General features: G+C 41.2%; 1 protein-coding gene across 4 annotated transcripts in view; it reads left to right on the top strand.

Annotated features, from left to right (window-relative positions):
- The first annotated feature begins 705 nt into the window (after positions 1 to 705).
- Positions 706 to 24,876, top strand: part of TSPAN12 (tetraspanin 12) — a 42,710-nt gene continuing 18,539 nt past the window's right edge. Inside the window, exons 1-4 of one of the 4 annotated variants that reach the window (XM_015853413.2) lie at positions 706 to 837; positions 1,551 to 1,687; positions 15,202 to 15,284; positions 15,912 to 16,047. In XM_015853413.2, the coding sequence (XP_015708899.1) occupies positions 1,622 to 1,687; positions 15,202 to 15,284; positions 15,912 to 16,047 (285 nt within the window). In that variant the 5' untranslated portion in view covers positions 706 to 837; positions 1,551 to 1,621. Of the gene's footprint in view, positions 838 to 1,054; positions 1,192 to 1,550; positions 1,688 to 2,602; positions 2,653 to 15,201; positions 15,285 to 15,911; positions 16,048 to 24,876 lie in introns of those variants that run through there. The other 3 variants (XM_015853432.1, XM_015853403.2, XM_015853422.2) reach the window with 3 other exon arrangements.

Below are 24,876 nucleotides of genomic sequence, written 5' to 3' on the forward strand. Positions count from 1 at the left end.
TGTGAAGATGCACTCCACCCTGATTCAATACTAATGAAATGAAATTGGCAGAGCTTAAGTAGGATTATGCAGGCAGCCCCAGTGATAAGCACTATCTAGAGTTTATGGATTTTCTCAAATCATGTTTCCAGTGCTTGAGAAGCAGACTTTTCTTTGGCCTCACAGCAGTTCAGTTTTGCTCATTAAATGCATTTCTTTCCTCTTTTCCAGTTTTCACTAGCAGCCATTCTATCAGTTTTTATGCAACATGGGTGGAAGACACTTTTCCTCTGCTAGTGAAGATACAATTCTCAGGGTATTTTCTTGTGATTTCCATGCGGGTGGCACTGCAAAACAGGGGCAGTTCTCTCTTCTCTCCTCAGAGTTTTCTACTGCGTGGGGATGGGGCACCGGGTTGCAAATTGTCACATTCAAGTTTGATTTCAGCCAAGTTTCATTTCTGACGTAACAGTGCTGAAATCTTGTGAAATGTCTGTTAAAGCTTGGAAAAAAAAATAAAGAAAAAAACCCTATGAAAAAAGCCACAGCTGTTTTGTGAGCTGATTTGTCACTCTGGGCCAAAATACCACAGGAGGTTTTGGTGTATTTCAGCTGGCTTAAGGCAATTGCTCAAAATCTCCCCTCTCCCCTGCAGAAGGGAGGCAGCCCCAGGCCTGGCAAATTTGGACTTCCAGGAGGGGCAGGGAGGGCGTTTTGGGGATGCACCTTCTGGGGTTGGCCTGGCAGCCTGAGAGCCAGACCGGCCCAGGCGGGCAGCAATCTGCCCAGTGAAACCCAAGCTCTTTCCCACGGAACATTTGGACGCGCTCCGAACTGCCACTTCCACTTTGGCCCCAGGTAGGTTTCCACAGCGCGTGGACTCAGTGACAACTCCGTTACTCCTCTGCTGCCTTATCGCTTGGGCGCACAGCACTCCCCAACCTGACGAACCCCCTTCCCGTTGCCCTGCCCGCTCTCAGGGCCTCCTGCCGCGCTCCCCAAGCGCTCCGCACCCGGCGGCGGCGCTAGGACCCTGCGGGCGCAGGAACGGGTGGGCGCACATGCGCCGTGGCGCTGGCTCGGCGGAGCGCTGCGGGCGGGGACGGAGTGTTGTGGGGTGAGCGGCGGGAGCTTCCCGGCAGCGCCCGGCGTGGATGGGCGCCGCGGCTCCGAGCTGCGCTGCCCGGCCCCGATGAGTCCTCGCCGGAGCAAGTGAGTGAGAGGCGCTGAGCGCCGCTGTCCTCGCCTGCACGCCGGCCCGCCCTCCCCGGGACAGCGCGTCCCTCCCGGGCCAGCGCTGTTCCTCCAGCGCCGCTCGTCCCGCGGGGCAGCCCGGGGCACCGCGCGGGTTGTCGCCTTTCAGGGCGATTCTGGTTGTTCATTTTAAACACTGTGTCTGAGGGCGGCGGGCGGAGGGGAGGTGCGCTGCTGCTCGCGGCGCTGAGCCGGCCCTGTGCCTACGGAGCCGCCGACGGGCCGGGCTGGGTCAGGCTGGGCGGAGGGAACCGTGTTGCTGTGCCTCCACCTGCGGCTCACCGGGCTGCCCCGGCCCTGTCTGCCTTTCCCCGCAGAACGCTGGCTGCCCGGCCTCGGCAGCGAGGATGTGGTGAGGGAATGGGGCTGTCTCTCGCGGGGGCTCGCCATGGCCAGGGAGGACTCGGTGAGGTGCCTGCGCTGCCTGCTCTACGCCCTCAACCTCCTCTTCTGGGTGAGTCCGAGCAAGTGGCGACCGTGGGTGCGCGTCACGGCCTCGGTGGTGTCCCTGCATCAGGGGTGCGGGAACCGGGGAGGGAAAGCGGCATCTTGGGTGCCTGTGATGTGCACCCCTGGCCAGGCGGGGCTTATCATGAGATGCCTTAAAGAAAAGCGTTTGGAAACTTGCTGTAAGTGAAATCAGTGTGGTGCTGGCTTCATGTTATAAATACACATGTGAATGTGTGCACCCGTAATGTATGTGTGTGTTCAGAAAGGGAAATACTTAGGGGTGTTGTGGCTTCCTCATTGTGTGAGTGTCAGAGCATCCCATGACCTGGTCTGAACTCAGCTCGCTGAGGTATCTGAGCACTGAGCTGCCCTATGGAGGCTTTATCACGAAGATGATCAGGGGGCTGGAGCACCTCCCCTGTGAGGACAGGCTGAGGGAGTTGGGTTTGTTCATCCTGGAGAAGAGAAGGTTGCAGGGTGACCTCATTGCAGCCTTTCAATACCTGAAGGGAACTTACTCCCAGGAGGGGAGTAAACTCTTCGAAAGGGCTGATAATAGCAGGACATGGGGAAATGGTTTTAAGTTAAAAGAGGGAAGATTTAGGTTGGATGTTAGGGGGAAGTTCTTCACTAGGAGAGTGGTTAGGTCCTGGAACAGGCTGCCCAGGGAGGTTGTGGATGCCCCGTCCTTGGAGGTGTTCAGGACCAGGTTGGACGGGGCCCTGGGCAACCTGATCTAGTAAAGGTGTATGTTTGGTGGCCCTGCCAGGCAGGGGGGTTGGAACTACATGATCCTTGAGGTCCCTTCCAACCCGGGTCATTCTGTGATTCAATGATTTATCCAGCTCATCGTCTTTTGGGGGACAGTATCCAAATTGGCAGACAGGGCCTAGAATGATTTCTTTATTTTGCTTTTCAGCATTTCAGTCAAAGCTGTAATTACAGCAGTAGTGCTTCCAGCTCTCAAACGTAAGTAGGTGTGTTCAGCTCTGGCTCCTAAACTTTTCACGTTCACACAAACTGTGTGATGCAGATTTCTCACAGACCACACACACCAAATGAAGCCTGTATCGCCCGTATAATTGAGATTTGTGCTGGCTAAGTATAGGAAAAAGAACAAGAGTAAGAGGCATGACATCCCACACTCGTTGGCAAGTACTGATTTGAGAGGTGCTGCATGTTTGTGTGATGCAGGCAGCATACATAGGCTGTCACCAAGTATATTTTATATTGAGGTAAAAATGAAGATTACTGAAAATAAAGTGGAGGGCAGAATACAAATGAGAAGGTTATTAAAATGCATTGGGGCAAAATGAGATTCTGTTGAAAGTTTTGTGTCTGTCAGTGGTGAAACTGAAATATTTCTTTCCTCCAGCAAAGGTAGGACTAAAGCCCTTTAAACAGAAGATGAGGACATCTCTGTTTTGTTTGCTTGTTTGTTTGTTTTAACAATATGTAATTATTTATCACATTATACATGATATTCATTGGATATCACACAAAATCCTAGAACTTGCATTTCATTAAGGCGAGGCTGCCTGGATTCAATTCCTGATTTTTAGGCATATGCTGCTAGAGTTGAGTGAATGTACATCTATGTGTCTGGGAACATCCTGTCCTCCAGTTGGCATTCTCGTTGCCTTTGTTTGGGTTCCAAATTGCTGCCTTGAGCCACCCTTGTCAGTTTTTTTTCACACCCTTAACTCATCCCCTAAAGCAGCTTGTATCCTTAAGCTTATTCCACTTTTCTCTCTTTCCCTCCCTGCTCTGTGCTTATCGTGTTTCATCAGATTTAGTATTTAGGGGCATCTTTGTTGATGAAATCAGCCCTTTGTGTAGTCCCTAGGTGATAACCTCATGTAGTTATTTCCCCATTTTTTGCTGGTGAGGGCCTTGGTGCTGGAGTTGAGTGCTCTGTGTCTCCTTCTGAGTGAAGTTTGCCCATATCTTTGGAGGGGACTGGTGCATTGCATCACAGCTCCTCTCTAGGGTGATCAAGGATTGATGCATGTATGTCATACATGTAAGGAGGCTGAGGATGGACAAATGTAGAGGCAGTGAGCAGGGAACAGGTATAGAGAGAAACAAGCATGAGTGGAGATGGGAGGTGTGTGTAGTTGTACTTGTGTGGTAGGGTGCATGCTGGCTCGCTTGGGAGATTCAAGCATATTCCCCCTTTGCTTGAATTAAGTTTTGTTCCATATTTCATGTCAGATTGCTCCTTCCAGATTTTCATTGTTTTGTTCTTGTGTTTTTCTGTTGCGGAGCTAAAGCACAGAGCTGCAGAGCACTTTGCAGCTTGGCAGTAGATTAACAGAAACTACATCCATAATATGCTGCTGTTAGCCTTGTCCATCCATCATTCAATATTACCTTTAAAGCATTTGGACAGAAATAATTCCTCATTCTTCAGATTTTTTTTTTGTTTGCCTTTTGAGTAATGTATCAGGTCACCCCTGAATAACAAGTATGACTTTTCTTTTTCTTTCATAATCATATAGGAAAGGGGGTCTTTTGAGTCTATGCCAATATGACAAGAAGTCCTAGGGAAGAAAACAGCAATTTTTCATTATCGTCTTCAAGACAAGAATGTGAAAAATACCTAAATTTAATCTTCATGGCTGATGGCAGGATGCTGGAAATAACACCCAAGCAGCTAAGCAAGATCCGTATTCACAAAACATGTGTCAAAGCATGTGAATATGTAATTGAATAGTAAATGCCAGGCTCAGCAGGTAGCTTGCATTACAGATGCTAAGTAGAATAAAGCTGTTTTCTGTGATGTGTATAGTATTAAAGGTGTTAGAACTAAAGAGAAAAATTGGCCAGTCTGTTTGGAGCGTGTTCCCTGCATTTTGAAAAGTAAATGTATGCAACTGATTGACTCAGAATAAAACAAACAAACAAAAAGTGATTGCCATAACTGTGTAGTGAGAAACAGGTTGAATGGTAGGTGGGCAATTTCACTTAAATCATATTCTTTGGAGGCGTGTGCATGTAAAAACCTCTTTCTGCTTCCCATCTGATGCTGTTTGGCTGCGTGTTTAACAACTAAATACAAATCTGCTTCTCGTTGCTTATTGTAGTGAAACGTCTCATATCTCTCCCTTTATCAAAGCTGAATTTTCTCCCATTGGGATCAGTGGGAGTGCTACCGCTGGCTTTTCTGATTATAAGAGTATGACCCTGCTGACCAAAAAGTTCTCATGGACAAGTTCTGTGTGCAGCAGGTGCTTACTTGCCTTTGTGTGGGTGGGAGCTGTTTCTCTTCGCCACCAGTCTTCCATTTGGAAAGCCTTAGCTTGTAATGTTGCTTATGTTAGCATTTAGTTTGATAAATACCAGCTCATACTATGGACTGGATGGCAGGGAGTTTAGATTAGATCAGCTCCTGGAAATGCAGCTGCATTCCTCCTGAGCTGTGAGTGTGGTGTGCTCTGCCTTAACAGATAAACACAATAGCAGCATACTTAAAATAGATGAGAGCAATGTGTGGTACTGGAGTGTGCAGAGAGCTCACAGTTTTGGGAGCATGTATGTTATACTCCTAAAACTTGTTTTTGGGGTGTTTTACAATAACTTCTGCTTCATTCCTTCCAAAGGGCTCCAAACAGCAAGTCAGTCGTTACTGTGTCCATTTGCTGTGTTGGTTATCAGTGTCTGTCTGAAAACACTGAAGATGTACAAACAGCATGTGTTGACTTTTTAAAGTCATGGCTTGATTAAGGGTCCTAACCAGATTGCAGTGACCTTCCGTCCTTGTTTCTTTCTGGTGCTGTCCAGTGGCCAGTCCAACCACGTATAGTGCAGACAGGCTTGGTTTGTCCTAGGAGAGGAAGAAAACAGAGCCTCAGCTCTGCTGACCTCTAATATTTGAAGCCCTAAAGAAAGCAGTAAGACACCCAGCAGATGCTGTGTCTGATGCAGTCTGAGTATCTGCCTCTCAGGAGGGAACATTTAGAGTAATTTTCAAATGTGTCCTGTGTGCAACTGGTGCAGCACTTGTGTAAGGGATTCCAGCTTTTGACCTTGCCAGCCTGTTGAGGGCAGACAAGTGCACGTGAAGCTCCTTGAGGAAGCTTTTATGCATAATAAAGCTGACTAGTCTGACCATCAGTCTTGCAGAAAATCTTGCTGTGTGGATGGCTGCTGTAGCACACTGGTGTCTTCGTAATTTGATTACTGTCAAAGCCCTCTGCAGTGAAGCGAGAGAACTTCATCAATCACTGCGCTGTGACACTTGTAGCTTCTCCAGAGCGTAACTTACTAGTGTACAACTGCATGCTTTGTATTTGGGAAGAGCACTTTTTATAGGGTTTACCTAATGAGCAGTGATTTGGAAGAGTCAGCAGGTTGATGATAACAAATGTGCGTGAGTGGGATGAAAGGAGTGTTGTCTGGATGTGAATGGATTGGTATTTCCTAAGCTGTGACTTGCAGTAAGGATTTTGTTCTGAAGTGGGATTATGAGTGTTGCCAGTGTTCTAATTATTGTTGATTAAGTGACTGAATGTGGTAGTAGATCCTTCTGGAAGATGATTCTAAGGTCAACTGAATCATGCATCTGACTGCAATATGTCTTTTCCAAAGTAATGGGAATTGTGGTTTTAGGAGCTTCTCTCTCTTTGGTTCACTGGGGTCTTTTTAGTAGCACTTTGGAAAGGAATATCCTTCAGACTGAAGCCTGCATTTAACATTGGGTTTGATTCTTCTGTCATCTGCATGTGTAAATGAGCATCACTTCAAGGAATTTAGACTCACAGATGCAACTTGGTTTTGCAGATGTCTTTTCTTTGTAATGTTGCTACTTGCAGCGTATTAGGATCTACAGAAATGCACTGTTCAGTGTTTTTTAGCCCAAGACTTTTGACTTAAGCAAATTATCTTGCTGGTGCTTGAGAGAAGCCGTGCTGCTACTGCTTCTTAGATTTCAGTTTTTAGAGTCAGTACTAGTCTTTATCTTAAGATAAAAAGTGTGTTAGTGAGATTTAGTTTTTACTGAGAATCTAGTTTACTTGGAAAGATTTAATAGTTCTACAAGTACGTTTTATGCAGTCTATGAGACTACAAGGGTCTGTACTTCTGGGGCTTTTCTAGCAAACTCCTGACACCGTTCCAGCTTAGTAGCAGACATGGATTTAATGTGAGCATCCTTGTTTGTTTTGAAATCTTCATAACCTGTCATGCTGCAAATCCTCTTCACCATGTTTTGCAGTAATGCCAGCTGTTCTGGACTTCGCTACAGTTTCTTCCCCCTTCAGCTTTCTTTGCACTCCTTTAAGGTGGAGAGACCTTACCTTGGCATTAAAGGTAGGCATCAGTCACAGAGAATGGCCAGCCGGTAGTAAAGGTACGCTTGTTAACACAGGACATTGTCTATGGGCAGTGGCTTTCATGGTTGTGCTAGAACAGAAAATAGAAAACAGTGCTGAGTACTGGAAGAATTCAGAGTTCTGACTGTCTAAAGTAGTAGAAGATTAAACAGAGCAACAGCTTGGAGGTGCAGATTTGTTTTACTTTTCTTGGCAGCTCAGACACATGGGTTCCTTTAAAAAACTATAGTCTAAACTGGTCAACTATGTAGTGCTACTAAATGCAAATAAAAGCAGCACAATTGTTTTGTTGAATTTCTCATATTTTCTCATATTTTTTAAAAAAGCCAAATATATCTGAAATGCAGGAAAAAGTCTGTATGGGCTTTCTATCTTCAGAAAACTGCCAGCTTCTTCTATTTTTTCTTTGGTGAATGTGTGTGGAAAGAAGAAGCAGCTGCTGTTGTGTCTGTTGTAATTGAGAGTGACTGTGGCTTGGGCAAATCAGGGTTGTAAGCTGCAGGTGACTGTATTATAGGTGGTAGTCTTCTCTTTAGCAGATGATTCACAGTGTCACTGGGTATTGAGCAGAGTCGGATCTGTTGCCATCTTCTTCACCCCATGAGGTTCATCTGCCTGAGGAAATGCTGTTTCTGTTGAACTGTGCCTGAACTTTCCTTCATGCTGCTGTCTCCTACTCTGTAGCAGTACCATCTAATTTAGGCTATGTGACTGCAGCCAGTAAACCCTCCTGGCCGACAATGTAAATTGCTTTACATCTACCTTGAATTTGTGCTTGTGAACTAGAAGCATTAAAAATGACTGGAAGCAGAGGTATTGTTTCCTTCTTTTTCTAACCTCAAATGTATCTTTTTCCTACCTCAAATGTATGTGTTTAATCTTGTGATTATTTTTATTTCCTTTTTTGCCTTTGATCAACAAAGACATTGATCTATCTTCCCTTCCTCAGATCCAGATACTGAGTAGGGGTTGTGTTTCTGTTGCTGTCCAACTGCCTCTCCTGCCAGTTGCATCTGAAGATGTTTGGAGTGAATAGAGTAAGGGTCAAATTTTCAAAGCATTTAAGTGACTAATAATATCCATTGAAATGAACACTGGCCAAGCTGGCTACCTGTGTTTACCAATGTAAACATGGTGTTCGTGCTGGACCATTATAGTCTGCTTTTAGAGACTGCTGCGTACATGAGGTAACTGAAACCTGGTTTTCTTAGCTATCTTGCATAAAGAAAATACTTAGAAGGCCATTCAAGAATAACTCCCACTTCTGTGGGAGTATATTGTCTTTTAATGGTAGAGCAAGCTATAGGAGGAGCTCCAAAGAACCAGAAATGCTTTTAATGTTGGTCTTTGAGAAATCTTCTACTTTCTGATGACTTTGAGCTGTATTATTTGTATAACATCTGTAGGTTCTGAGAGCACACAAAAGCATGTGTCAGAGTTCTCTTTAAGCTGCTGTACAAATATAAATCAGAGAAAAGACAAGTGCTGTCTCTGGAAAGGGCGCTAAGCAAATTTGAGGAGATTCACATATAGATAAATTTCTTTTTTTAAACTACTTATTTTATTTTTCACCGGCTCCTATCTGAGCTTTTCTACTTAAGGGAAAAGCTGTAAGAAACGTGTTTGGAGTGAGGCACAGTAAAGGAAGTTGTGTGGGTAAAAGGTGATGAATGTAGACCGGGGAGAGGCTGTGGATTTTGAAGGTCCAGGAGTGTCTCTAAAGGTCTGGAGTTTGGTGGGAGGAGTGCTGACAGAGCAGTACATTACCAGTCTGTGTTCTAAAGAGGTAAAGCAGAGTTCAGCCACTGGTCAACTTTGTATCTGCTTCTGTGTAACCTTTTATCCCACCTGTTTTCATAGGGGAAAGGGCTCATTCCTTATGAACATGGAGTCGGTGGATGAGTTTCAGCAATACAGTCCCTTAAAACAGAGTGGCTTGACGTGGTGATGGAAAGGAAAAAATACACCCAGACTTCACCCTGATTTTAGAAGTGACGTTAATGATTCTTTATGGACATTCAGGAATCAGTTGGGGAATCCAAAGGAATAAGGAACAATTTAATTTCATGTATTGTTGTAGGAATCTGTGATTTAAGTAAAAAGTACAGGCTCATTTGAGTAATTCTTGTGCTGGTGGGCAATTGTGTATAAAACAAAGAAATTAAGTGATGTTCCTTCAACCATCTGATAAACAAATCCTATGGATTGCAGGAAATACGTATGGTCATTCATATATTAGCTTTCCATTTATATACTCTGAGTTTAAACACTGATTGCCCAACAGAGATGGACTGCTGTCCATGAACTGAAGCAAGCACTTACAGCAATAAAATTAAGAGTGTGTTGTGTAAATGTGAAGGCATATTGTTTTGATGGTGGAGTAGCCTGCTTTTAGATTAGCTGTACCTAAACCTGTTCACATATTTGAGCTCTTATTTCACATTTCTTTTTGCCGTGGTGCTGTAGGATCCTCATGCAGTCAGTTGTTGGAGAGCTCGCTTGCTTTCCTTGGGAGAGCAACCCTTTAGCAGGGCTGTCTGTGCTCCAGCAGTTGCCTGATTGTGAAGTGTGCAAGTTCCAGCTCATGCCAAGCCTGGATCATGTTGTTAACTCACAGCTGCAGCTGTGCAAGCAAACCTGCATTCAAAGTGCAAATAAGCACATGCTTCAGCTGTTTGCAAGTGGGAGGGGACCAAGGCAAAACCCTCTGCAGGGACCTTGGCTAAAACTAAGTGTTGGCATATCCTTAAAATGAAAGGTGCATTAGTGGGGAATTGGGATTTTTTCTTTTTTCTTTCTTTTTTTTTTTTTTTTTTTTTTTATAGGCCACGATTCTTTCTGTAAACATTTGAATGCTTTTGCCAGGTAATACAGAAAAAAAAAATTGAGATTTCTTGTCCCTCTGACCCCCACTCTTACACCCTTCCCTCCCTGAAAAATGTGGTTGCTTGTTTGTCCGGGGATCTGAGTCATCTGTGTTCGTCCAGGGATCTGAATATTGAACTTAATTGTGAAAATCCTGTGAAAACATTGCAACATGTTCTGTTCATGACCTTGTAGCGATTCCTCCCTGCCCCCCCATGGGTGAAAGTCCCAGCTCAGGTTACCCAAATCAGTTCTAACTGGAAAAAATTTCTCAAGAGTTACTTCTTTACTAAAATTAAAATACTTCTTTTGCTGAATGCTGCCGTATCTGGGAATTGATTTCCCTGGAGCTGCAAATCTTTCTTAAGGTTAACTCAAATCTTAAGATATAATTTCTTCATAGTGCCACTGCTCAGCATTTTGTACCTAACCCAGATCTTGGCCTGAAGTTGTTTACCCCATCTGTTTTGATCCAAAGAACTGTGTGATTTTTATTGTGGATGAGAATTTTAACCTTTCCTCTGGTTTAATAATGTGACTGCAAAATCCTGCTCTCCAATGAGCACGGCAAGTTCCATTGGCAAAAATTACGGTGTGAGAACGTTTGAATGTAAAAAGGTGATGAGAGAATAAAAACAGGTGTGCAAATAGCTACAGAGATGTGTCTTGCTTCCCCAAAGACAGAAATGCCTATTTGCTTATGAAATGCAAATGTAGATTGATTTTATAACATTTAGGAACTTTGAAAACTTTAGACTGTGAACTGGTTTGGAAATGTAATATTTCATTGTGCGATCTTCATATTGCACATATATTAAAATATAATTTATTACCTTTGTTTACTAAGGACGAAAATATATTTAAAATAGGATATGACAGCAGATAATTTCATAAACCCTTTGGTTTCATGCTGATGGCTATGTAACATATTGGGATGGTTTAGTATGAAACCCCTTGTGACCACTGCAGCCAGCTGCAACAAATAAAACTGTTTTACTGCCTATTCTCATATTGTGTTTACAGCACAGCAGACTGGCTGTCATCAGAGAAGCTCAGATGAAAACTTTTTGATTAAATGATGTAACTGCTGTTAATGTGGTGAAAATTATTTTGGTAGTTCTGTTTCTCATAAACTTTTTGCCCTTTAATCTGATTGCTTGGTACAACTTTCTGACTGGTCTGTATTTTGCTTCTAAGTTAGTTATGAAGCGGCTGCCAGTTTTATAGGCCACCTTTTGTTCTGCCTCCAGATGAACTAACGAAAGCTATAATGAGGACCTTGCCTCTGCCCACGACTCCTTGAAAGCGGTGTTGCAGAGAATTACTGGTAGGTTTGGGTGCCCACTCAGGGCAGTGGTGTTGTTCCTCCCTGTGTTAAGCACATGGGCTGAGTTGCACTGCTGATGTTCATGCGTTCTAGGACCAGGCTGGATGTGGCTCTGGGCAGCCTGGTCTGATGCTTGCGACCCTGCACATAGCGGGGGGGATTGAAACTAGATGATAATAGTGGTTCTTTTCAGCCCAGGCCATTCTATGATTCCCTGTGTTTTCAGCTGAATATCAGTCTCTGGCTTAGTTTTTGTAAAGTAGCTGGTGCTTTGAGCTTGGCTGGTTTCAGATGGCACTTGAAGATGCTTAGCATCTTTACAGGGCAGCATCCGTGCTGTGAGGCAACATGTTGAGTCACAAGTAGAAGGCTGTGGGATTTGGGGATGTATGTCATGCTTCTGTTGTCATTCTCTTGTGACTGTGGAGCGAGTGAGCCGTCAAGTCGATTGATGAGTATGAGCTAATGCTTGATAAGCTTTTGTCCTTAAACTAAACATCAACATCAGTCATTACTGTGGGGCAGTCTGGTATTGCAAACACACCTTTCATACTGCATGGTTTTCCTGCCCAGAGGCTGACTTAGCTGATTAGAAAGGATGTGACTTTTATCCTTCTTGTATTTACAAGCTTACAGACAGTGCTGTATTATATATAGTAAAACACGCCTTTTGTAATGTCTATAGCTGAATTGCTTTCATGTGTTCTTGTGGTTTACTCAACTGCGTGACTCCTCATTTATACAGAAGCTTCCCGAGTATTTGCATGTTGTTCCTGAGCCATGTCAAATTGCTACCCCCAATTTGACGGTGCTACTGACTTTCATGGATGTGAATCCAGTGTATCCAGGAAATCTGTCTTTCAGGTTATTCAGAATACTAAGGCAGCTTCTACCTTCTTCTGAAGAAGTTCCAAAGTTGCGTCCCCTGGATTGTGTCCATTTGGCAGAAAGGTGCTGGCCAGGAAACACATGTCTAACATCAGTATAGCAGTGTGGTAAGGCATTTTGAGTGATGCTGAACTAGCTAAAGCATTAATACCACACACACATTGTAAGAGTAGCAGAAGTCAGTAATGCCTGAAGAAGTGGTGTGATTGTTCAAGCATAGGAAAGGTGACCTATAGCTTGGTTCCCACTGTGGTTACAGGAGGAATTTTCTTGTGTTTAATTTACATCCAACAGTTTAGTTTGGTTGGTTTTGCTTTATACCAAATTAATGTCATCATTCTGTGGAAGTATTGGCAGACTTTTTAGGGAGAGTATAAAATGTTTTCTGTTGCTTTGTAACCATAAGAAAGAGTGCTATATGCTTGTGGTCTTCCTTACCTCTCTTTGTGTTAGAAATATGATCTGTATTGCTTGTATAATACTTGCTTGTTGCTTTCTTCTAAGAAGGTAGTTGTCTAGGAGTTAAGCTAGAAGGGAATGATGGCCATTATTTATCTCCTCTTGCAGCTTCCTATGTTATCAATTAAACAGAACAGAAATGCTCTTTACTCCTACTGTTTTAACAACCAAAATAGATTCCATGGAGCTTAAAGGAAATGGGCCCTGACGCACATCTATGTAGTAGATTTGCAGCAAGCTTTCCTGACTGTGCTTGAAGCACACTGAGCAGCTGGGGTTCTCACTGGCAGTGCCTGTACTTCGCGCATCAGTTCTACGAAGTGGGCTGAAGCAGCATGCAGTAGCAAGCGGGACTTCACATGAAATATTCAAGGCAGAAGTAGTCTGCTGTGAGCATGCTGCAGGCGAAGGCAAAGCATTGCAAAGAGCCGGTAAGGACACAGAAGAACTTCCCTTATTCATTAGTCTTGTGCCTGCTAGCTAGTTCTTTATGATAATGTTACGGAAGTTTGAAGACATGTGGAAAGCCAGCAGTAACCATTGAAGGTAACAGGAGATTGGCACTTCTCATTGATTTTAGAGGCATTAAGTAAGCCAAGTAATCATAGAATGACCAAGGTTGGAAAAGACCTCTAAGATCATTTAGTCCAACCACCCACCTGTATTTCCCACTAAACCATGTCTCAGTACAGCATCTAAATTTTTCTTGAAGGCCTCCAGGCACGGCGACTCCAGCACCTCCCTGGGCAGCCATTCCAGTGCCTGACCACTCTCTCGGAGAGGTATTTCCTAACGTCCAACTTGAATCTCCCCTGGCACAACTTGAGGCTATTCCTTCTCTTCCTGTTGCTAGATACATAGGAGAAGAAGCTGATTCCCACCTCACCATAACATCCTTTCAGGAAATTGTAGAGTGTGATAAGGTCATCCCTGAGCCTCCTTTTCTCCAGACTAAACAATCCCAGCTCCCTCAGCTGCTTTTCATAAGACTTGTGCTCCAGACCCCTCACCAGCTTCACTGCCCTTCTCTGGATACACTTCAGAACCCCAGTGTCTTTCTTACAGTGAGGGGTCCAAACCTGAACACAGTACTCGAGGTGTGGCTTCACCAGTGCTGAGTACAGAGGGATGATCACTTCCCTGCTCCTTCTGGCAACACTATTCCTGATGCCATTGGCTCTCTTGGCCACCTGGACACACTGCTGAGGTTTCCAGGCATTCACCTATACAATGCCTGAAAGCAGCATTAAGGAGAGTCAGCATGCTCAGATCTCCATCCCTCATCTAGGCAGTGAAATCTTGATTCTGCCAGCTTCAGTCCCTGAACTACTGTTCAGACTTAAGTGCCAGTGTGAGAGTGATATTTGTGCCTTCTGTGTCCAGATTCTCCTTTCAGTATAATAAACCAGCAGAATTATCTGAAACGGTTCAAAAAGTAGACAGTAGTGTTACTAGTAACTCTAAATTTGCTCAGTTTTGTAGAAAAGCCTAGTGGATCCCTCCTTTCCTTGAAGGGGTTCACAGCAGCATCTCTATATTTGAAGAGCAGTACTGTGTCTGTTTTCTGCATGAGGGAGCAAATGCAGTGTTCTTAGGACCAGAGGGTGCTCTTAAACACAGAAATGTTGCTGTGGTGTCCGTCCTCTAGGAGATGCACTGACTTACCTAGCTGCCTTTTCCAGACCTAAGATAGTATTACCCAGTGCAAATACAGGGACAAGTATGGTGAAGAATGCCATGTTGTCTTCCAGCAGAACCTCTACTTTCAGAACAGAGCACAAGCAACAGTGCTGGCAAGGTGTGCTCTGACAATATCCTTTAGGTGTGGTTGCTAAACAAAAATAAGAGGCAGGAGCATCTACTGGTAGATCCAGAGTGTGCTGGGTGCCAGGTGGCATCATCTGACAGAAACGCAGTGCTGTCAAGGTGGTGGCTCTTCTGGGTAGATTCAGTCTTTCCTTTAGGAGCAGTGCTGATGATGTGTTGTGGCTTTACGGCTCTCAAGAATGTGACAGACAGGCACTGAACACTGAATTGACCCAGGTTTTATAGTGTGAGTTAAAAGCAATGAATTCTGTTGTCATTTTACAGCTCAGGAGACTAAGACATAGTGATCACACTATGGCTTTACCTGAACGAGAGAACTTAACTCTTCGAATTTAACCATGGGATTTTTCTCCTTATCAGTACTATTATATCCTGAATGTTTCTTCAAATTATTCTTTACTGGCTTTACATATAGGTGACCTCATGGTGTTGTACAAACAGATGGATGCCATCTCTGAGACCTGAAAGAGTCACTGGCTTTAGCAGCATAAATCCTCCCTTTTTGTTTTTGTTGTAGCTTGTGCAGCGATGGGACTTGAGCCAGCAGTGGCATTACTCCACAGGGTGTAACAGAAGGTATTCCAGCCATTAATTGTCCATACTGGTAGAGGAAATCATTGTCAGTAGCTGCTTAAAAGTGAGCAACAAACCAACTCCAAGCATATAGAAGTACAATTTTTTTACAATGTGATGTCCAGCACTTTGCCTTGATAGATAAATGATGTATTGATGATTATTCCTTTACTTTACTAAAAATGATATTGCAGCTTGTTAAAATATGTGATAAATAACCTTTATTTTCTATTCTTTTCTTTCTAGTTGATGTCCATCAGTGTATTAGGTGTTTCTGCTTGGATCAGAGACTACCTGAATAATGTTCTCACTTTAACTGCAGAAACAAGGTAAAGTTTTCCTTAAACCTATTAATCTGTGAATGATTGTAGTGTTTGTTATTTGTTCTGTATGGCAAGTTTTCTAATTAGGATTTCTAGAAACCCTTAATTAAGGTAATTATTTCAACAATTAGGTATTGTTGAAAGGTGTATTTCTGTAAACTTTTCTGGCATAAATTGTCATTAGAGCTGGGGGAGATCTGAATTTAATCTTGTTTTGCTCCTGTGCCTTTCTTTTGACAGGGATCGATTTTGGCCACTTCCCAACAAGTAACCATTTTTGGTTTGAATACTTTGTTCTGCCCAAAGATTTAAGAATGCTGTTAGTTTTATTCCTACAATGTTTCTGTGCCCTTTTTGTGGAACAGGATCTCTGTGCTGCATGCTCTGCAAGTGTGGGGCAGGTACACTGCCTTTGTCTCAAAGAGATTTCAGATTACACATTGCCTTCTGCTACTTGAATGTGGCATTTGAATTCAAAACCACATATAATAGGTTTCAGTAAAATTTTTAAGGTACTGGAAATTACACATCTGTCAATCTGTGCTTGTCATTTTTGTGGCTATCTTACATTTTTTCTACTGTATAGGTTTTGTGTAATTGTACCATTTTGATTATGATCCTGATTGGTTCCAGGGTGGAGGAGGCTGTCATTTTGACTTACTTTCCTGTGGTCCATCCAGTCATGATTGCAGTCTGCTGTTTCCTTATCCTAGTTGGAATGTTGGGCTACTGTGGAACAGTGAAAAGAAATCTGTTGCTCCTTGTCTGGGTATGTTTCATAATCTCTAATAACAGTTAACTTCTGTTTCACTTCAACAGTGTAAGAAAAGTTTTATTCCTCTGGCACTAGATAAATACTGATTATTTTTATTAGCATGTTGAGTTATGCTATCAGTGAGGAATTGTAATTGCTAAGCACACAGTGGGAAAGAATTTATTGCTTAGATGGAATTATGCTATGGCTGAAAGACAAGCAATGTTTCATTTTTCTAATTCTACTTCATTAAGTAGAAGAGCTGCTGAAGGGAAAAATAACTCACTCTTAAGTACTAATTACAGGAAAATGAGTCTGAGTGCTTGGAAATAAACCCTTATGCTACCCTTCTCACTCTTGAGTGTTCAATGGCTAGATAAACTATATTCACAGTTGACTCTAGAAATAAAGCAAAATGATAGTATTTCTACCTGATGAAAATTGAGTCTGAGTACATTGAGAATCTCTTTTACTTGGATGTGAAGTTTTGCCCTTGCATTTGCTTGTGAGCAAATTTAAAACTAAGTTACAAGTAATCACTTTTTTTCTTTTGTTTGGGCGCTGAGACGAGCAGCTAATTCCCAATAGGCTCACCTGTACAAGGCTTTACGTAAAATCTCAGTGGAGTGAGGCTTTGACTGAAATGGGGGTCAGATACCTTTTAGCTCATTTGGAATTCAATGAATTTGAGGATACTTGTTGGGTTTTTCTATCATTTAAATAAATAAATAACAACCCTTGAATATATTTTAAATATTTAGATTTTAAATACATTCAGGCCCTTGGCAACGCTGAGATCAATGTCTGCATGTCTTATGTGAAATCTAGCTGTTTGTTCTCTGCAGATCTGGTCTTTGTCTTTTAACATAAGGATAGTGGAAAAGCAAGTATAGTGTAGCCCTGAGCAATGAACGTGAAAGAAGTGTATCAGGTTTGGCTACTGTTTTTGCAGTGTGGGATGAAGTAAATTCATTCAACTCTTGTTAATATCCAGGAGTCTTGTTCATGTAGAGTTGGGCTTGTGCTGATTTTTACGTTGGGTTCTCCCAAAGCATCGGCTCTTTAAGTATTCTAATGGCTTAAGACTGAAGTGCGTGATATCCAAACCTCACAAACGTTGCCCAGAATGACCTAAAAGGAAGTGTGAAGTTGGCTGAGATTTACCCAACCTTTGCTTTTATCGAATTGAAAATATTATAAACAATCAGGAAACTCTAATAAGGATTTGTACTAAAATTAGTATTTTAGAGAGGAAGTTGGAATAAATTATATTTGCGATTTCCAACTGGAGGTCTGCAGCACAAATGTCCCTTAGCTAACTGTTAGATGGCAAATACTGTTCTTCCTTTTGTATATTAAACACATAATACAATAAGAAGATTATTGTTTCTGATAGTCTCATAGTCTCATAGTCTTGTGCGGGTTGGAAGGGACCTTAGAGATCATCGAGAGGGATTCGAGCCTCTGTGTAGCAGAGGTTTTTGTACAACATAATTATTTATCTAGTAACCTTACATTGTAGAAGGGCCTTGCACATACTTTTGTTTTATATAGTGAAAGTTTTAAAAGATGGTAAATTGCATTAAGCCCTTAGATTTTTTGGTAAGGTTCTAAGATTACTTTTATTAAGAGTTTTGTTTATGGTAATAGCTTTTAAAGTAAATTGAAGTGAACTAGAAGGCAAAAGCAACTGCATAATAAGTACCAGTTTTGTATAGTACCTGGTAAGAGTGATTGTTTGCTACAGGCCTTCAAAAAATCGTAATTAGTTACAAAGAAACACTAAGAAAAAGAAGTTAAAACTGTTGTTTGCCCCGTTTTATTTAAGCTCCCAGTGAAGAGACCAAATCATGCATAGCTTTTAGAGACATCTGGAAATAAGTTATTGGAACTGTGTTTAGGCATTTAAATTATACTAAATCAAACCATGACATTTCTATAGTTTAACTTGCAGTATTTCATTCTTGGGAGTGACAGAATTTGCTCTTGCTAACCAAACTGATAAGCATAAGTAAATGATATCTTCTTAATCATATCACTGTCTTTGATTCATTGTTCAGTTAATACAGTCCTGTTCTACTGCAGATGTATGCAGACAAAAGTCAATGCTTTATTCTTCAGACTGATCAGAAAAATGATGGATCAACAAAATGAGCTTTTGTAAAACCGGATGAACTCAAACAGAAGAATCTTCATGTTAAACATTAACAGCCTTTTCAGTCATGCCTTTAATCATTTTGAGGTCCATGAGCCGCCATAATGACAGTGTACAAGGATATTTGGATCTAAATATTGATGTTCCTAGCAGTGTACTAACTGCTAGTGCTGATATTGTTAATTGAACAGGATTTGTGGAAAATCTGATAAAGCATAAGGTCGGCGTAGTAGATATTTTTAATACAACTGAATACTCAATTATGTTAATTTACTTTTGAAATTTGGGCTTGAAATAAAATGTTTTGAACCTTTCCAGCTTTGCTTGGGGCATAAATGGTGGCTGAGTTAATGTTTGCTCTGCTTAATAGTAAGGAAGTGTAATAATTCAGTCTTCTGAGGTTTATGGTCTGGATTGTTTGTAGAACTGAGCAATTTTAAGCTCTAATCATTGATTTTTAATTGCTTTAGAAATACATAATCCTAAAGACTATTGGTATAAATAACCCATGGCTGTACAGTGCCTATAATGTAATTTTTTGTGTCTTGCAAATGACCCTCATCCTCACAAAGAAATTAATATTTCAGGTGTGGAAAAAATGCTCCAAATTATTGTGAGGTTGTCTTGCCCCATTTTGCAGTATTGATTATTTAAGTATTAAGATGAATCATTGAAGATGGGTGGGTTTGATCACTGTTCATATGATAAATTTTCATCATAGTACTTCATTCCCCAAATCTGCTGCTTCCTGTGTTTAACAGTTCTATGGAGCACCCAGTGTCTAGAAAAAAAAAGGAACAAACGAAACAACAACAAAACTTTTCATTGCATGAATATTTAAAGAAAGAAAGTAGCCAGAACGTGAAGTACACCTGGTCATTTTGATTTAGATCTATAGTTTGCAGCTTGTGTATTTCATATTTCTTAGGATCTAACTAAAGTTACTAAAGTTGTAGACTTTGTAGGTTTAGTGAGAGATGGTCTGCTGGTTGTTATGTGTTGCATTTTGTGTGAGATGCTTTTCAGTATGTTTGGAGTTTGTTTTGTAAGTGGTCTGTTTACTAAATGGATATAGTTGATGCCTACCAGTATACAACAGTGTAACATGATTTTTTATCTTTTTTTTAATCTATAAAATTGCCTTTAGAAATGATGCCTTTTCTAAAATAAGACTTGATCATTCAAGTTATTTCTAATTAGCAGTGACTTTCTTCTAAAGCAGAAAGCTGTTCAACGGGCAAATTCAGTGCAACTAGCACAGCAAAGTACTACACCAGGTTAAATAGTTTTAGAGATTCCATCCATATGCTTAAAAAATTATAGAGTATTGAGCCAGAGCAGCAGAAGTAGACTTTTTATTTACCATGAAAATAATCCCTTGAGAAAATCTTCTGTTTAGAGCTGGAACCTTATTCATTCCAGTTAAGATTTATTATAAACTTTCCTCAAGAGTGTCCTAGTTCACTAATAGGGATAACTTACAAAACCAGAAACACTTTTTAGTTAGACTTTTGTTACCTCCAGCATGTTAACTTGAGCCTCCATAATTATGGCTTTGAAATTGATTCATTGAATGTCCCTTCGCTCATCTTGACCTGAGAGAGTGGCCTTATTTTTTTGTTACAGCTATGGAATACAGTAACATCAAATTCATTCTCATTTATTAAAGGGTTGTTTTGTTGCTGATCCAGTGGCAGGCTGGTCAGTGTGAGGAGCATTAGTAAATTATGCAGTAGCATAGTGTAGGGAGGAGTTGAGGAGAGCTGAGTTGCTTGATGTTGGAAGTTTGGGGATGAAATTGAGGGATCCAGATGCTCCAATTCAGGCTGTCATCATAGCCCACTTCTGTATATAAAAAATAAGTCTAGTGGTCTATTCTGAATAGAAATCTTTGGAGTGTGTGAACTTGATGAAGTTTTTGTTGCATTAAGACAACAAGAGTAAACTCTATTGCTTGGCTGAAAGCTCTTCATGAAAATCCCACTGGAAAATATTTTCCTGGCTGGAGTTTGTATTGCAAATTCTGGCATTTGTAACTACGAGTTTTCTGTAATTACAGCTTTCAAACAGTACAGAACTCAAATTTATCTGACTATGCTTTCACAAAAAGAAAAGCTATTAGAAATATTTGGTCAACAAGGCAAATCTTTTTACTGGTTTTTATCATAAAATTGTCAGTTAAATGTTGTTCAGAGCTAAGCATTCATAGGCCCTGTTGGTTTGTTAAATCGGTTATGACAGAACCTGGTTACAAATTGGAACTTGGCAGGCAGAATTGTCTGTTAATGGAGCTGAAACGCAACCAGGTAAATATTATACAACTGAATTGACCTTTTCTTTAAGAGTGCATCAATATGTTATAAAGAGAAAAAATTTACAGACTATTCACGTTTCAGTTGAACATGCATATGTAGGGTATAATCATTTGACAGGTGTGACATGAGTGTGCTTGTTTCTTGTCAGTAATTCTCAGCTGGCTAAGCACAGTGTTTTTGAAAGTGGTTTTAGTAAATTCATATGAAGAATGAGTGGGAACCACTGACTATGTCACCACTTGGAACAGATTATTCTGTACTCATTTAAACACGTGGATGCACAGGTGATAGACATGATTAAATTTGAACGTCCATTACATTGTAGAATATCAATTCTAATTGCTAATATCTTTCTAGAAGGGATCCTTATTCCCTATGAAATGTAGCTGCGCAACAGTACTATACCACCACCTGTTTTTCAAGGCATCTGGCTACTGTCAGCATGGATTAGTACAAGAATCTAGTGATAATTAAATTTTTGTCTCTTTTTTAGTCAGTATTTATTTCTGTAGTTCTGCAGCATATTTGTTCTGACCCATGTTAACGCAGTCACAGATACTCCAGCAATTTGTGCAACCTTTTGGCACTGGAATTATGTACTAACCAGAATTATTTCATCATTATTAAACTACTAAGCATTGAAAGGGAGGAAATAAGACAAACACATTTACTGTAATCCCATGCAGTTTAGAATTAGAGCAGAGACCAGAATTTGTCATTTTTGCCTTTTGTGCTTTATAAACAAATCTTTTATAAAGGTAGCGAGGCTTGGAGGAAAATAGATTCAGAAGACGGGTTAGCCTGCCTTTTTGAAAGATGGTTTTAAGTCAGTTTTAAGTTTACCAGTTTTTATTATAGGCCAGTAGGTTTGATATAAGCAACTTTATGAAGAAAGTAAAAATAGAACTATTTATTTTATTTTATATATTTCTGATTTTCACTCTCAAGCTGAGCAGTTTGGAGAGATGTTTCTACATTGTTAGATATCTTTGGATAGAGGGCAAGTCTGTCCTGTTCAGACCAGGGTTTAAAGATTCAAATAAATCGTTAGGTTTTGAGAATGGTATTGGCTGCGTTGGTAGAATGAAGCTTAGTTTTGCTGGAGAGGGCTCATTCTTCAGGGCTCCAAGCACAAGAGAGTGGATTATGTTGGTCTTGGAGTCTAGCACCAGCCTCTCTGTCTGCCTGTCTATGAAGGAAGTGCACTTTGTTGATTCAGTCTCCTCTAACACAAACAGACATGATGTATATGCACTTAAAGGACTTTTTCAAAGGCGAGTGCTTTGAAACTATAAATGATTTTCTTAGGTAGAAGAAACAGCTTACAGGCAAGAGATAGAAGTTGCCTAGAATTGCCGTCCTTTGTTGGAATATATGTAGGTTGCTCCAAAAGTGATATTTCCTATTTATTTCCATGGAAACTGCAACAGATACAAAGGGCACAGTAATTGATAGAACAAATTCTCAGCTACAAAATGATATTTATTTTTTTAACATAGTCACTACTGTTAGCTGTGCATTTTCTCCTGCAATGAGTAAGAGAACCTGCATGCCACTCTCATAAAAATCTGCACCAGTTCAGGTGACCTACTGTTTAACAGATGCTATGACAGAATCATTGCTAGAACAATGTTGCCCAGACAGTCCATCTTTCATTGGTTTGAACAAATGGAAGTCAGAAAGCACCAAATCTAAACTACACATTGGTGTGGTAGGACAGTCCAGCTAACCTTGGCAATGTGTTCCATAGTCTTCAAACTGGTATGAGGCCTGATGTTACCATGTTGCAGGAGAAAGATTGGCTTCTTCTCTTGAACTTATTCTTTGAAGGGGAATTCACGTCATCACTTCATGAACTGCTGTTTTGACTTTGGTTTGTAATGGTGACACCACATCTCATTACTGGTAATTATATGATCTGGGAAACTATCACCTATTGAACCAACGTGAGGTTGAAGGTCCTGACAAACTTGCATGATGTGTTCTTTCTGTTCCTGTGTATTTATGGGGCCCACCTGCTGCAGACTTTGATATTCCTATGCTGACGCTACCTTTTCAAGCAGCACTGAAGCACTGAGAGCTCTGAGAGTCAGAGGCGTATCCTCACTGAGAAGATGGGGAACTGCTAAGATAATATGTGGCCTTGTTGCTCTGGGGCTTTTTTTTTCTCCTCTGTCTTTTCTAGCTCCTCTGCTCTGATGGCTTATTTGCATTGCTTCTTTGTTTTTGTTCACTGAAAGAAATGGGGAACAGGTGAGTCCCAGAGAGGAGTTGATTAATGAGTAAACAGACCCACAAGGCCCAGCTTAACCTCTGTGTCTTGTTTAGCTGCAGCCCAACCTCACAGTGCAGCACGTGTGACACTGTGGTTCAGCTGCATTCTTTTGTCACAGAATGAATATGGAGTGGAAGTCCTGTTGTGTAAATGCATCTCTTTTCCTGCCTAATCTTGAGCTTTTGACTAATTAACCAGAGAGACTCTGTGCTGTGTATGGCTTGTCATTGAATGGTGAATGTTGGAGGTGTTTTGGGCCTACTGAGGCAGGCTTACTTTAATTGGCCTCTCACTATAAAGAGGACATTGACACCATGGAACATGTCCAGAGAAGGACAGTGAAGCTGGTGAGGGATCTGGAGCAGCTGAGGGAGCTGGGATTGTTTAGTCTTGAAAAGACTCAGGGGGACCTTATCACTCTCTACAGCTGCCTGAAAGGTTCTAGTGAGGTGGGGGTGGACCTCCTTTCCCAGGTAACAGTGATAGGGCAAGACGTAATGGCTTCAACTTGCTCCAGGGGAGATTCTGGTTGGATATTAGGAAAAATTTATTTTCAGGGAAAGTGGTGAGATAGAGGGACAAGCTGCACAAGGAGGTGGTGGAACACAGTTTCTAACAAAAGTGATGCTGAGGAAGGTGGTTTAGTGGGCATGGTGTTGGTGAGTTGATGGTTGGACTAGGTGATCTTAGCAGTCTTTTCCAAACTTAAGGTTCTACGATTTTATTTTATAAAGAAAAAGTGAAAAATTTATTATTTATTTTATAAAGAAAGGGGAAAAAGTGGTTAAGAGGGCTGTTTTTCAAAAATCCATACAGAACAGGAAGCTTTATTTTTTTAATATAAGTCCTGTGAATTACAGGGAGAAGAAAAAGGATTGGAATATTCTAAGCCCTGAGGAAATTATTGCCTAATGTCTGTTTTACCAGTGTCCTGTTAAGTACTTTATCATGACCTTGCAGTGACCCTTATTCCTTGGAGTTTGTTGACTTGATGTAATTGAACCTGAAGCAAATAAATTCTAATATGTCTGAAATGCACATTTGCTTATCGTCAAAGTAGTACTCATTTCCTTACATAAGCAAAGATTATGTTCAAGTAAAAAAATGTATTACAGATCATTAATATCGTATAAAAGGGTGAAGACTGTGAACAATGTCCTTAGTATTCATGTAATATTGACTAGTTCTTAAAAAGGCACGTGAACCTGAAGATCAACATACATAACATGAACACATACCTTAAAAAAAAATCAAAACATTCATTTCCATACATAAAAAAGCCAATTGTTTGATTCAGAAAATTTGTTATAAAGATTTTGAAAGAAAAGTGATCATTATTGGTATAAAATCTGGACTTTGCAAAGGTCACAGGCTTTAAGACACTTCGTAGAGGTTGATTAAATTGGATGATCTGGGATACTGAAATATAAAATGTGATCAATTAGCTGTGGAATGTATTTTGAAGGACTGTATGGCGTTCGGTAGCTAATGTAAATTGGTGGCTTCAGCCCATTTCCTTGTTGACTTGTGACTGCATCCGTCATAAACTTCAACATTGTTGAGTCCGTATTTTAAATTAGATTAACAAATGAATTGTTAATTCCTTCAGGGCAGGGCTGAGAGCTGAGGGAGAGGGAGAGTGGGTGAATGTTTGCGCTGCAGCAGTGGACAGAGAGAGAATTTCAGTTTTCTTTGCAGCTTGTCTGATTCTATTTTGTGATTGTTTACTCACTTTTCAAAAGTATAGCTGGGGCTCTGGGCAGCCTGTTGTAGTGTTGACAACCCTGCTCGCAGCAGGGGGCTTGGAACTATGTGATCTTTGAGGTCCCTTCCAATCTAAGCCATTCTGTGATCATTAAAATAGATTCATTAGTTCTTAGACTATGACAAAGATATCATGGTTTCAGTTGGAAGGATCTTTTAAGATCATCTAGTTCCCACCCCCCTCCTGTGAACAGGGATGCACCTCTAGACCAGGTTGCCCAAAGCCTCATCCAGCCTGGCCTTGAATGCTTTCAGGGAGGGGACATTCACAACTAACCTCACTGGGCAACATGTTCCAATGTCTCATCACCCTCACAGTAAAGATTTCCTTCCTA

The sequence above is a fragment of the Coturnix japonica genome, chromosome 1, assembly GCF_001577835.2.
Source record: "Coturnix japonica isolate 7356 chromosome 1, Coturnix japonica 2.1, whole genome shotgun sequence".
Classification (NCBI taxonomy): Eukaryota; Metazoa; Chordata; class Aves; order Galliformes; family Phasianidae; genus Coturnix; species Coturnix japonica.